General features: G+C 38.1%; 1 protein-coding gene across 3 annotated transcripts in view; it reads right to left on the bottom strand.

Moving 5' to 3' along the window:
* The window catches only part of MSH4 (mutS homolog 4), a 99259-nt gene that overhangs the window by 23110 nt on the left and 63001 nt on the right, over positions 1 to 13148 (bottom strand). For all 3 annotated transcript variants that reach the window (XM_086390638.1, XM_086390637.1, XM_086390636.1), the window contains 3 exons: positions 10259 to 10459; positions 3056 to 3174; positions 1406 to 1534 (listed from right to left, as the gene is read on the bottom strand). In XM_086390638.1, coding sequence (XP_086246764.1) covers positions 1406 to 1534; positions 3056 to 3174; positions 10259 to 10459 — 449 coding nt within the window. The remainder of the gene's footprint in view (positions 1 to 1405; positions 1535 to 3055; positions 3175 to 10258; positions 10460 to 13148) is intronic.

Below are 13148 nucleotides of genomic sequence, written 5' to 3'. Positions count from 1 at the left end.
TTCCAGAAAAACATCTATTTCTGCTTTATTGACTATGCCAATGCCTTTGCCTGTGTGGATCACAATAAACTGTAGAAAATTCTGAAAGAGATGGCAATACCAGACCACCTGATCTGCCTCTTGAGAAACCTATATGCAGGTCAGGAAGCAACAGTTCGAACTGGACATGGAACAACAGACTGGTTCCAAATAGGAAAAGGAGTATGTCAAGGCTGTATATTGTCTCCCTGCTTATTTAACTTCTATGCAGAGTACATCATGAGAAATGCTGGGCTGGAAGAAGCACAAGCTGGAATCAAGATTGCCGGGAGAAATATCAATAACCTCAGATATGCAGATGACACCATCCTTATGGCAGAAAGTGAAGAGGAATTAAAAAGCCTCTTGATGAACGTGAAAGTGGAGAGTGAAAAAGCTGGCTTAAAGCTCAACATTCAGAAAACCAAGATCATGGTATCTAGTCCCATGGGGAAACAGTGAAAACCGTGTCAGACTTTTTTTGGGCTCCAAAATTACTGCAGATGGTGACTGCAGCCATGAAATTAAAAGACATTTACTCCTTGGAAGGAAAGTTACGACCAACCTAGATAGCACATTCAAAAGCAGAGATAATTACTTTGCCAACAAAGGCCTGTTTAGTCAAGGCTATGGTTTTTCCTGTGGTCATGTATGGATGTGAGAGTTAGACTGTGAAGAAAACTGAGCACCGAAGAATTGATGCTTTTGAACTGTGGTGTTGGAGAAGACTCTTGAGAGTCCCTTGGACTGCAAGGAGATCCAACCAGTCCATCCTAAAGGAGATAAGTCCTGGGTGTTCATTGGAGGGACTGATGCTGAAGCTGAAACTTCAATACTTTGGCCACCTCGTGCGAAGAGTTGACTTATTGGAAAAGACCCTGATGCTGGGAGGGATTGGGGGCAGGAGGAGAAGGGGATGACAAAGGATGAGATGACTGGATGGCATCACTGACTCGGACATGAGTCTGAGTGAACTCCGGGAGTTGGTGATGGACAGGGAGGCCTGACATGCTGCGATTCATGGGGTCACAAAGAGTCGGACACGACTTAGTGACTGAACTGAACTGAACCGATACAATTTTAAAGACTATACAATTAAAAAATTTTTTCTTTCAACAAAAAAAATTTTTTTAAAGGACTCGAAATTAGTGGATGCTTGGGGCTGGTGCACTGGGACCACCCAGAGGGAGGGTATGGGGAGGGAGGAGGGAAGACGGTTCAGGATGGGGAGCACGGGTATACCTGTGGCGGATTCATTTTGATGTTTGGCAAAACTAATACAATATTGTAAAGTTTAAAAATAAAATTAAATTAAAAAAAGAAAAATAAATAAATAAAATAAAAACACTGATGTAGCAAAAAAATAAAATAAAATAGAGAGGAATACCTTTAAGCTCAGCAGATGTTCACAAACAGCATAACAAATGCCAATACCTTCTTCTGTATTAGTACCTCTGCCAAGTTCATCAATTAATATGAGTGACTTGTCATTAGCATTATGTAGAATATATGCTACCTGAAAATATAATTCCAAAATTATTTATTGCAACCAAATAGCTGTCACTATTATAGCAAAAAAATGAAGTAAAATCCAGGTCCTTTTATTAGTTCATTTGAAATATATTTTGACAGAGAAAACCCGCTGAGCAGAAACTAACACATTGCTTTTCTTTCTAAAAATCTCATTACTAATAATTCTAATAGAATAGCTGATGTGTACATAAATAGACTATTAGAGTAAATAACCATTATCTAAAATATTGATGAATCAGATACAGTGAAATAAAGCAATGAATTAAATGTTTAAATAAACACAAAGATGGTCATTTTCTTGTTTAAGAGAGAATTGCTCAGTCATGTCTGACACTTTGACCCCATGGACTATATAGCCCATGGAATTCTCCAGGCCAGAATACTGGAGTGAGCAGCCTTTCTCTTCTCCAGAGAATCGTCCCAACCCAGGGATTGAACCCAGGTTTCCCGCATTGCAGGCAGATTCTCTACCAGCTGAGCCACAAGGTAAGTCGAAGAGTGCTGGAATGGGTAGCCTATCCCTTCTCCAGCAGATCTTTCCGACCCAGGAATCCAACCAGGGTTTCCTACTTTGCAGGCGGATTCTTTATCAACTGATCCATGGTGAATCAATTGCTGTCATAAACACTCTGAACTATCTCTCAGTTAACATCTCTGTAGCCAGTAAAAATGAAAAGAAATATTTAGGAAAAAAGCATCCAAGCCCATTGATTTCTGAGTAAAATAAATTTAAATCATGCCTGATACAGACTTATGTTATGACACAACTGTTAACCATCATGGCCATTTTACCTTTCCATGGGACTAAGCTTCTTGAGAGCTAGGACCATTTAAAAATATGTCTCAAGCACCTAGTCTATTGCTATATTCCCCCATAGTTATTCAATACATACTAAATAATTATATAAATATCACATACGGTAAGCAAATGATAATTTTATTCCCTGTCTATCTAAAGAAAATTAGTAAACTGTACAGTGATCCAATAACCCATACCTACTAAAGATAGGCCAAAAGCTATACTGAATTCCTTTAACCCTTCATGTTTATTTGACATGTGCTCAGATCAAAAATAGATGCTGATACATACTTTGGCACAGGAAGTGAAAATTCCACAAGAGCACAAAAAGGGTGATTTTTAAAAAACCTTTTAACACCTTTTGTGATCTTTTATTTTAAAATCAAGCCTAACTATGCAAAATGTTTCTGAACAGGTCATTGCTTTCTGAAGTCTTTTATATATTCCATATAAAAACACGAAAGCATGTTTTTATCATTCACTAACACTAGCTTTTTCTTTAAAGCTGTATTTTTCAATAAAACATTTACTTCCATTTCCACAAGACAGAAATTAGGAAGCTGTCTTTGACTGCCCTCTGGCTCTTGTAGAGGAGTATAAACACATCTGCAAGCTTTAATATAAAAATACTTTCTTATGTTATAAGTATTGACCATTAGGATAATTCAATATTTTTTTAACATAAGGAAAGTTGAAATCAGGTACCTCTTTCATTTCCTTCATAAATGTTGATGAATTTGTTTCAATATCGTCATCAGTACTTATTCTTGTAAAAATTTGTTCAGCAATTCTAAAGGAAGAATATTCTGCTGGAACATATGATCCTATAAAATATAAGTCAAAGTAAACTGAGATGCTTTTATAAAACATAAGGACTACTAACACTTTGCTCTATCAACTCAGATTATTTAGTAGCCTATCTAAGGATTAATGTGGTGGAAAGATGACAAGATATGGAATTAGAAGGCATGGCCCCGGCTCTGTCATTTACTTTACAACCTTGGACGGCACTTAAATTCTCCCAGCTTCATCTTCTTCACATATAAAATGGAAATGCTTACCCTACCTATTGTACAAAGTTATTTGGAAGTGAAAAAAAGATAATACATATTTGAGTACATAAGAAAGATTTGTTATAAATTTGATAAAAATTGTTAAATAGTATAGTCAGATGAGAATATTCAAAGTATGAAAATCTGAAGGAAATACTTATGAAGCTCAAGTTGATAAAAATCATTATAGAAAGGCATATTAAGAAATAGTTGCTATTAGAAAAGTACAGAACCATCCACAATTAGAATGAATGCAAAACATTAAATTTTTTATGAAGGTGAATTTTTATTCACAAGATGGTTTCTGTGTGAGAAATATCAGGCTAACTAACCTAAAATATTTATCTCTTGAAAACAGATTAATCTTATTATTTATATCTATCGCCAAACAAAATGGGATACAAAAAGCATTCTAAAACCATAAGAAGATAAAAATATACAAATAGTTAAATGAAAAAAGTGTCAAATACACAGAACTCTGTATAGACAAAATGTGAAATAATGGAAGTGAAGAAACAAAGCCAGATTATTCCAGGATTTAAAACAAAGACAAGGGTGAAGAATAGGATCTACTTTTGCATAATAAGGAATAGCAGGAAGAGAAAGCAAAAGTTCAGAAAATATTAATCAATGCAGATAATAATAATAACAATAGCAATTATGATGACATCTCAGAGAGCAAATAAATACAACATTCTCACAGGACTGCCAAAATGATTACATAGGAAAAATAAATGTGAAAGTACCAAGTATAGAATATAGCGTATATGGTGCATATTGTTCATATTTTCCCTTCTCTCTTACCTCCACCAAAGAGGTTCCTAACATATCTTATCATCATATCACAGAAGCCTGCTGGCTGATATTTTGCTTCTAATCTGGCTCTTCTCTAACCTTACAATAGCGAGAGTAATCTATCTAAAACTCAAATCCAATTATGCCATTCTCTTGCTAAAACATCTATAGCTTCCTATAGATATCTGGGTAAGGCTCTCACTCAGTCAGTCAGTTCAGTTGCTCAGTCGTGTCCGACTCTTTGCGACCCCATGAATCGCAGCACACTAGGCCTCCCTGCCCATCACCAACTCCCGGAGTTCACTCAGACTCACGTCCATTGAGTCAGTGATGCCATCCAGCCATCTCGTCCTCTGTCGTCCCCTTCTCCTCCTGCCCCCAATCCCTCCCAGCATCAGACTCTTTTCCAATGAGTCAACTTTTCCCATGAGGTGGCCAAAGTAATGGAGTTTCAGCTTTAGCATCATTCCTTCCAAAGAAATCCCAGGGCTCATCTCCTTCAGAATGGACTGGTTGGATCTCCTTGCAGTTCAACGGACTCTCAAGAGCCTTCTCTAACACCACAGTTCAAAAGCATCAATTCTTTGGCGCTCAGCTTTCTTCACAGTCCAACTCTCACATCCATACATGACCACTGGAAAAAACCATAGCCTTGACTAGATGGACCTTTGTTGGCAAAGTAATGTCTCTGCTTTTGAATGTGCTATCTAGGTTGGTCATAACTTTTCTTCCAAGGAGTAAGTGTCTTTTAATTTCATGGTTGCAGTCACCATCTGTAGTGATTTTGGAGCCCAGAAAAATAAAGTCAGCCACTGTTTCCACTGTTTCCCCATCTATTTCCCATGAAGTGGTGGGACCGATGCCATGATCTTCATTTTCTGAATGCTGAGCTTTAAGCCAACATTTTTACTCTCCACTTTCACTTTCATCAAGAGTCTTTTTAGTTCCTCTTCACTTTCCGCCATAAGGGTGGTATCATTTGCATATCTGAGGTTATTGATATTTCTCCCGGCAATCTTGATTCCAGCTTGTGCTTCTTCCAGCCCAGTGTTTCTCGTGATGTACTCCGCATAGAAGTTAAATAAGTAGGGAGGCAATATACAGCCTTGACATACTCCTTTTCCTATTTGGAACCAGTCTGTCGTTCCATGTCCAGTTTGAACTGTTGCTTCCTGACCTGCATATAGGTTTCTCAAGAGGCAGATCAGGTGGTCTGGTATTCCCATCTCTTTCAGAATTTTCCACAGTTTATTGTGATCCACACAGTCAAAGGCATTGACATAGTCAATAAAGCAAAAATAGATGCTTTTCTGGAACTCTCTTCCTTTTTCCATGATCCAGCAGATGTTGGCAATTTGATCTCTGGTTCCTCTGCCTTTTCTAAAACCAGCTTGAACATCTGGAAGTTCACAGTTCACGTATTGCTGAAGCCTGGCTTGGAGAATTTTGAGCATTAAGGTTCTCTCTCCTCCATTAAATGCCTAAGGCCCTTCACAACCTGACTCTTGCCCATCTCTCCAGCTTTAAGCCTGCCACTTCTCATGGTCACTCTTCATTCTACAAAGCAAAAGAACTACTAAGCCTCTGAACTCCTTGTAGCTACTCGGGAATATCATGCTGTTTATTGCTTTTGTGCTTTAGAAGATGCTCTTACCTCTATTTTCTCTCATCAGTTCAGTTCAGTTCAGTCGCTCAGTCATGTCCAAGTCTTTGCGACCCCATGAATCGCAGCACACCAGGCCTCGCTGTCCATCACCAACTCCTGGAGTTCACCCAGACTCACGTCCATTGAGTCAGTGATGCCATCCAGCCATCTCATCCTCTGTCATCCCTTTCTCCTCCTGCCCCCAATCCCTCCCAGCATCAGAGTCTTTTCCAATGAGTCAACTCTTCGCATGAAATGGCCAAAGTACTGGAGTTTCACCTTTAGCATCATTCCTTCCAAAGAAATCCCAGGGCTCATCTCCTTCAGAATGGACTGGTTGGATCTCCTTGCAGTCCAAGGGACTCTCAAGAGTCTTCTCCAACACCACAGTTCAAAAGCATCAATTCTTTGGCACTCAGCCTTCTTCACAGTCCAACTCTCACATCCATACATGACCACTGGAAAAACCATGGCCTTGACTAGACGAACCTTTGTTGGCAAAGTAATGTCTCTGCTTTTTAATATGCTATCTAGGTTGGTCATAACTTTTCTTCCAAGGAGTAAGTGTCTTTTAATTTCATGGCTGAAGTCACCATCTGCAGTGATTTTGGAGACCAAAAAAGTAAAGTCTGACACTGTTTCCACTGTTTCCCCATCTATTTCTCATGAAGTGATGGGACCGGATGCCATGATCTTCGTTTTCTGAATGTTGAGCTTTAAGCCAACTTTTTCACTCTCCACTTTCCCTTAAAACCATGGCATTGTGTGTGTGTATGTATGTATGAATGCGACTCGCTCAGTCATGTCCAACTGTTTGCGACCCCACTGACTGTAGCCCACCAGGCTCCCCTGTCCATGGGATTCTTCAAGCAAAAATACTGGAGTGGGTTACCATTTCCTTCTCCAGCAGATCTTCCAAGACCCAGGGATCGAACCCAGATGGATTTCCTTCCTGCACTGAAGGCATACTCTTTACCATCTGAGCCACCAGGGAAGCCCTGTGTGTGTGTGTGTGTGTGTGTGTGTGTGTGTGTGTGTGTGTGTGAACAGCATGATATTCCTATATTCCTGTGTGTGTGTGTGTGTGTGTGTGTATGTGTGTGTAAGCAGCATGATATTCCTAAGGAGCTACAAGGAGTCCAGAGGCTTAGGGGTTTTTTTTGCTTTGTAGAACAAAGAGTAGTTTAATGTTTACAACAGTTCTTAGACATAGGTACTATTATATTCTTCATTTACAGATAGAAAAACTAAGGAGGTTAAGTATTTGCCTAAGATCACACAGCCAATAACTACAAAAGCTAGGTCTAGCTCCAAAGCCTATATTCTCAACTTCCATGCTTTTCAAGTCCTACTATTTCCTTTATAATAAGATTTTATAAGATACTACATATACTTTTAGGAATTCAAAGACCGTGGCAAGAGAAGTAGAGTAATAGTAATTTTCTTCAAATATCGGAAGGCCTGTTCTGAGGATATAATAGATTGTTCTGAAATGCATAGAAGTTAAGAATTAGGACTAATGAGTAGAAGTTCTATACAGTCAAATTTTAATTCAGTATAATGAATGTTTTAACAATTATAACTACACAGAAATTAGACAGCCTTTTTTTTTAAAGGCCAGAACTCATAACTATTCAAACAGAAGTAAGATTATTGTCTCAGATATGAATCAGTATTCTTATAAGGGAATGGAAGTTATCTAAGATAGCCTTTTAAATTTAATAAAATATATACTCTTTATTCATTCATTCACTCACTTCTGATTTTCTTTCCCAGTAGTAAGGGAAATTTGCACTATGATCGATATTATTATTCTGCATTTCTCTTAAAATCCATTACATTAAACCAAGCTTTTTCAATCACATCAAGGGCTGCATAATTCTTTCTTGCGCATGAATGTGGGCTGAGGCAGGGGAGGAGGGTAAAAGAAGATGGCTGTCCTGTGAATTGTAGAATCTTTAGCAGCAACCCTGGATATTATACAAAAAAGATCTTAATGACCCAGATAACCACAATGGTATGTTCACTAACTCACCTAGAGCCAGACATCCTGGAATGTGAAGTCAAGTGGCCCTTAGGAAGCATCACTACAGACAAACCTAGTGGAGGTGATGGAATTCCAGTTAAGCTATTTCAAATCCTAAAAGATGATGCCATGAAAAGTGCTACACCCAATATGCCAGCACATTTGGAAAACTCAGGAGTGGCCACAGGACTGGAAAAGATCAGTTTTCATTCCAGTCCCTAAGAAAGGCAATGTCAAAGAATATGCTCAAACTACCACACAATTGCACTCTTCTCACATGCTACTAAAGTAATGCTCAAAATTCTCCAAGCCAGGCTTCAACAATAGTGAACTGAGAACTTTCAGATGTTCAAGCTGGATTTAGAAAAGGCAGAGTAACCAGAGATCAAATTGTCAACATTCATTAGATCATAGAAAAAGCAAGAGAATTCCATTAACATCTACTTCTGTTTCACTAACTATGCTAAAGCCTTTGACTGCATGAAAGTGAAAGTGAAGTCGCTGAGTCGTGTCCGACTCTTTGCGACCCCGTGGACTGTAGCCTACCAGGCTTCTCTGTCCATGGGATTCCCCAAGCAAGAATACTGGAGTGGGTTACCATTTCCTTCTCCACGGGATCTTCCCAACCCAGGGATTGAACCCAGGTCTCCCGCATTGGAGGCAGACGCTTTAACCTTTGAGCCATCACAACAAAATGGAAAATTCTTAAAGAGATAGGAATACCAGACCACCTTACCTGCCTCCTGAGAAACCTGTATGCAGGTCAAGAAGAAAGTTAGAACCGGACATGGAACAACAGACTGATTCCAAATCAGGAAAGGAGTATGTCAAGGCCGTATATTGTCACCCTTCTTATTTAACTTCTATGCAGAGTACATCATGTGAAATGCCAGGCTGAAGCACAAGCTGGAATCAAGATTGCTGGGAGAAATATCAACAACCTCATATATGCAGATGACACTACCCTTATGGCAGAAGGCAAAGAGCAACTAAAGACCCTCATGATGAAGGTGAAAGACGAAAGGGAAAAAGCTGGCTTAAAACTCAACATTCGGAAAACTAAAATTATAGCATCTGGTCCCATTACTTCATGGCACATAGATGGGTGAGATACTATTTTGGGGGGCTCTAAAATCACTGCAGATGGTGACTACAGCCATGAATGAAAAGACAAGCTTGCTCTTCGGAAGAAAAGCTATGACAAACCTAGAAAACATATTGAAGCAGAGACATTACTGTGCTGACAAATGTCCATATAGTCAAAGCTGTGGTTTTTCCAGTAGTCATATATGGATGTGAGAGTTAGACCATAAAGAAAACTGAACACCAAAGAATTGATGCTTTTGAACTGTGGTGTTGGAGAATACTTTTGAGAGTCCCTCAGACTGCAAGGAGATCAAACCAGTCAATCCTAAAGGAAATCAGTGCTGAGTATTCATTGGAAGGACTGATGCTGAAGCTGAAGGTACAATACTTTGGCCACCTGATGCAAAGAACTGACTTATTAGCAAAGACCCTGATGCTGGGAAAGATTGAGGGCAGGAGGAGAAGGGGACGACAGAGAATGAGATGGTTAGATGGAATCACTGACTCAATGGACATGAGTTTGAACAAGCTCCAGGATTTGGTGATGGACAGGCAAGCCTGGAGTGCTGTAGTCCATGGGGTCACAAAGAATCGGACACAACTGAACAACTGAACTGAACTGGATTTTATAATCCCCTCAGTTGTGACAACCAAAAATGTCTCCAGACATTGCCAATTCCAGAAGGTGAGGTGAACCAAAATCATCCCAGACTGACCAGTCATCTGGTCTCTGATTAACATCGGTTTCAAGGAACCCAATTTTCAGAGATAAGAGGTGAGTTGTGTCTCGATACAAAGAAATCCATAACAATGTTGGGACAGTGACAGTCATTTACATGGTCACAAAGAGTTGGACACAACTGAGCATCCAAACTGAACTGTATGCGCACATAAGTGTAACACAGCAGTTGTTAAAACTAAGTTATTGGTAAACCTTAAATTAAGTAAGGGAAATGTTTCTGTGCCCAATGTTACAATTTTGGGAAAAATCTTATATGAGTTATTAAAGGCAGTAGTTTCTGCTACTTGTACCACTTTCTCTCTCTGAACAAAGTTTTTGAATTTCAGATAATTATACAATTCAATTTAGTAATAGTTGATACATTAATAACTATAATAAAGAAGCTTCTATTATATCCCACAAGATTTTCAGTACAACGTAATCCAATCTGGATGGAGCTTAATAAACACCAAATTGTAAAAGTTATGGTCCATATATATATATATATAATCTAAAATACTGGGCATGAAGTATTTCAAATGGGGAGCAGAACTGATAACCATAAAGTAAACATGTAACTTACCAATTTGGGCCATAATCTGACAAAGAGCAATCTGTTTCAAATATGTGGATTTGCCACTCATATTTGGTCCAGTTATGATAAAAAAATTACTCCCTTCTGTAATGTAGGTATTGTTAGCAACAGGTTTTTCCACAGATATTCTTTCAAGAATGGGATGCCACCCCTGCTTGATTGCTAAAGTATCAGTAAACTCTGGCCGAACTAAAGAGAAAAATAAAATGGTTTTGAATGATTAATATATTTATACTTAAAGATTTTGTGGTGTGTAAATACTGTTTATACTTTAGTGACTTTACTACAGTCAATCTGGAACAATATCATTAAGTTATTATTTGATCTTCAGTCCCTCTAAATGATAACTGGCATAGTCTAATCACATCAGAACTTATATTCTTTTCCAGAAAAAATATGATTTTGGTCCTGTCATTGTACAGGGCTCCAAAATAGTTCATAACATTTTCAGATTTGCAAAAATTAAAAGGAATCAACTAGCCATTTAAAAATAACAATTAATTTCAAGGACTCTAAAATTGCACATTTACTTAATCCTTGCCTAAAGCATTATTTCAAATTTGGCATACTTAGCTTTTCAAATGAGGTCTGAAAATAGAGCAAAACCAAATAAAAACACAATTTTACGTCCAAACTTATAGAAATTTTGTCTAAAAAGAGGACAGAAAAAACAGACACAAAAGATAGCGTTAATTTTATAGAAAGAAGTAATGATCAGGTTTCTATAGATGCTTTCTAAGTCACCCTGTTTATTTAACTTATATGCAGAGTACATCATGAGAAACGCTGGGCTGGAAGAAGCACAAGCTGGAATCAAGATTGCCGGGAGAAATATCAATAACCTCAGATATGCAGATGACACCACCCTTATGGCAGAAAGAGGTGAAGAGGAACTAAAAAGAAAGTGAAGAGGAACTAAAAAGCTCTTGATGAAAGTGAAAGAGTGAAAAAGTTGGCTTAAAGCTCAACATTCAGAAAACTAAGATCACGGCATCTGGTCCCATCACTTCATGGGAAATAGATGGGGAAACAGTGGAAACAGTGTCAGACTTTATTTTTGGGGGCTCCAAAATCACTGCAGATGATGATTGCAGCCATAAAATTAAAAGACATTTACTCCTTGGAAGAAAAGTTATGACCAACCTAGAGAGCATATTGAAAAGCAGAGATATTACTTTGACAACAAAGGTCCATCTAGTCAAGGCTATGGTTTTTCCAGTGGTCATGTATGGATGTGAGAGTTGGACTCTGAAGAAAACTGAGCGCCAAAGAATTGATGCTTTTGAACTGTGGTGTTGGAGAAGACTCTCGAGAGTCCCTTGGACTGCAAGGAGATCCAACCAGTCCATCCTAAATGAGACCAGTCCTGGGTGTTCATTGGAAGGGCTGATGCTGAGGCTGAAACTCCAGTACTTTGGCCACCTCATGCGAAGAGTTGACCCATTGGAAAAGACCCTGATGCTGGGAGGGATTGGGGGCAGGAGGAGAAGGGGACGACAGAGGATGAGATGGCATCACCGACTCAATGCACATGAGTTTGGGTGAACTCTGGGAGTTGGTGATGGACAGGGAGGCCTGGCATGCTGTGATTCATAGGGTCGCAAAGAGTCAAACACAACTGAGCGACAACTGAATTGAACTGAAGATGAAGAGAGGAGAAAGAAAGTGAGAGACAAGTAAAACTTAAAATGCTACATGTCTCTCGAGGAACCACATGGATAAACTTGAAAGTATTCATTATAAAAGTGAGGTTGATTAGTAAAAAAGAAAACTTTTACTATATTTAAATCATTTTTAATACCAAAAATTCACTACTTATAAGTTTGGAGTTTTAGGGTAGTCTTTCTCAAAATGGAACAAGATCAAATATCTTAATAGTTGAGAAAACTATTAAGTTTTGGCCTATATAATACCAGCTAAAAAATTTAATACTTCCATAAGAAATACAGAAATATCAAAAATGAAAAAACCTATGTAAAATACCTTTTCCATCATAAAGATTAATTAACAGAATGTTTCGGAAATACTACTATTAATTTTAACTAGAAATTTAATGTTATTAAGCCCACAATTACTCAACCGAATTATCATATACAAGTTATGCAAATTTGCATACTGATAGTTTGGATAAGAAATTTCAAGGGGTGGGGGCTAACTTGAAGTATTCATTTAACATTAGAAAATTGCTCAATATTTATATTCAAGACCTGTAGTATAGACTTGGGACACAAAAATAAGTGATATAATTGATCTTGGGATGCTCACTTTTAAGAGTTTATTTCTGTCATGTCTGTTAGTATTAGCATCACACTGCTTATTCAGACTTGAAATTTATGAATTTGGATCATCATTATTTTCACTAGAGACAGCTCTACAGTCTTTCTTTTTTTTTAATTTTATTTTATTTTTAAACTTTACAATATTGTATTAGTTTTGCCAAATATAGAAATGAATCTACCACAGGTATACATGTGTTCTCCATCCTGAACCTTCCTCCCTCCTCCCTCCCCATACGATCCCCCTGGGTCGTCCCAGTGCACCAGCCCAAAGCATCCAGTATCGTGCATCGAACCTGGACTGGAGACTCGTTTCATACATGATATTATACATGTTTCCATGCCATTCTCCCAAATCTTCCCACCCTCTCCCCCTCCCACAGAATCCATAAGACTGTTCTATACATCAGTGTCTCTTTTGCTGTCTTGTACACAGGGTTATTGTTACCATCTTTCTAAATTCCATATATATGTGTTAGTATACTGTATTGGTGTTTTTCTTTCTGGCTTACTTCATTCTGTATTTAAAGTTTCTTGCGGTATTTTTTTCTAATTTCTCAATTTCTCAGTAAATAATCTTTTGACTTCTAAAAGAAGTTTTA

This window comes from Bos grunniens, chromosome 3, assembly GCF_055505025.1.
Source record: "Bos grunniens cultivar Pamir isolate PY7600 chromosome 3, Bosgru_T2T1.0, whole genome shotgun sequence".
NCBI lineage: Eukaryota > Metazoa > Chordata > Mammalia > Artiodactyla > Bovidae > Bos > Bos grunniens.
Note: the sequence above shows the minus strand (reverse complement) of the source record. Positions and strands in the feature narration are given on the sequence as shown.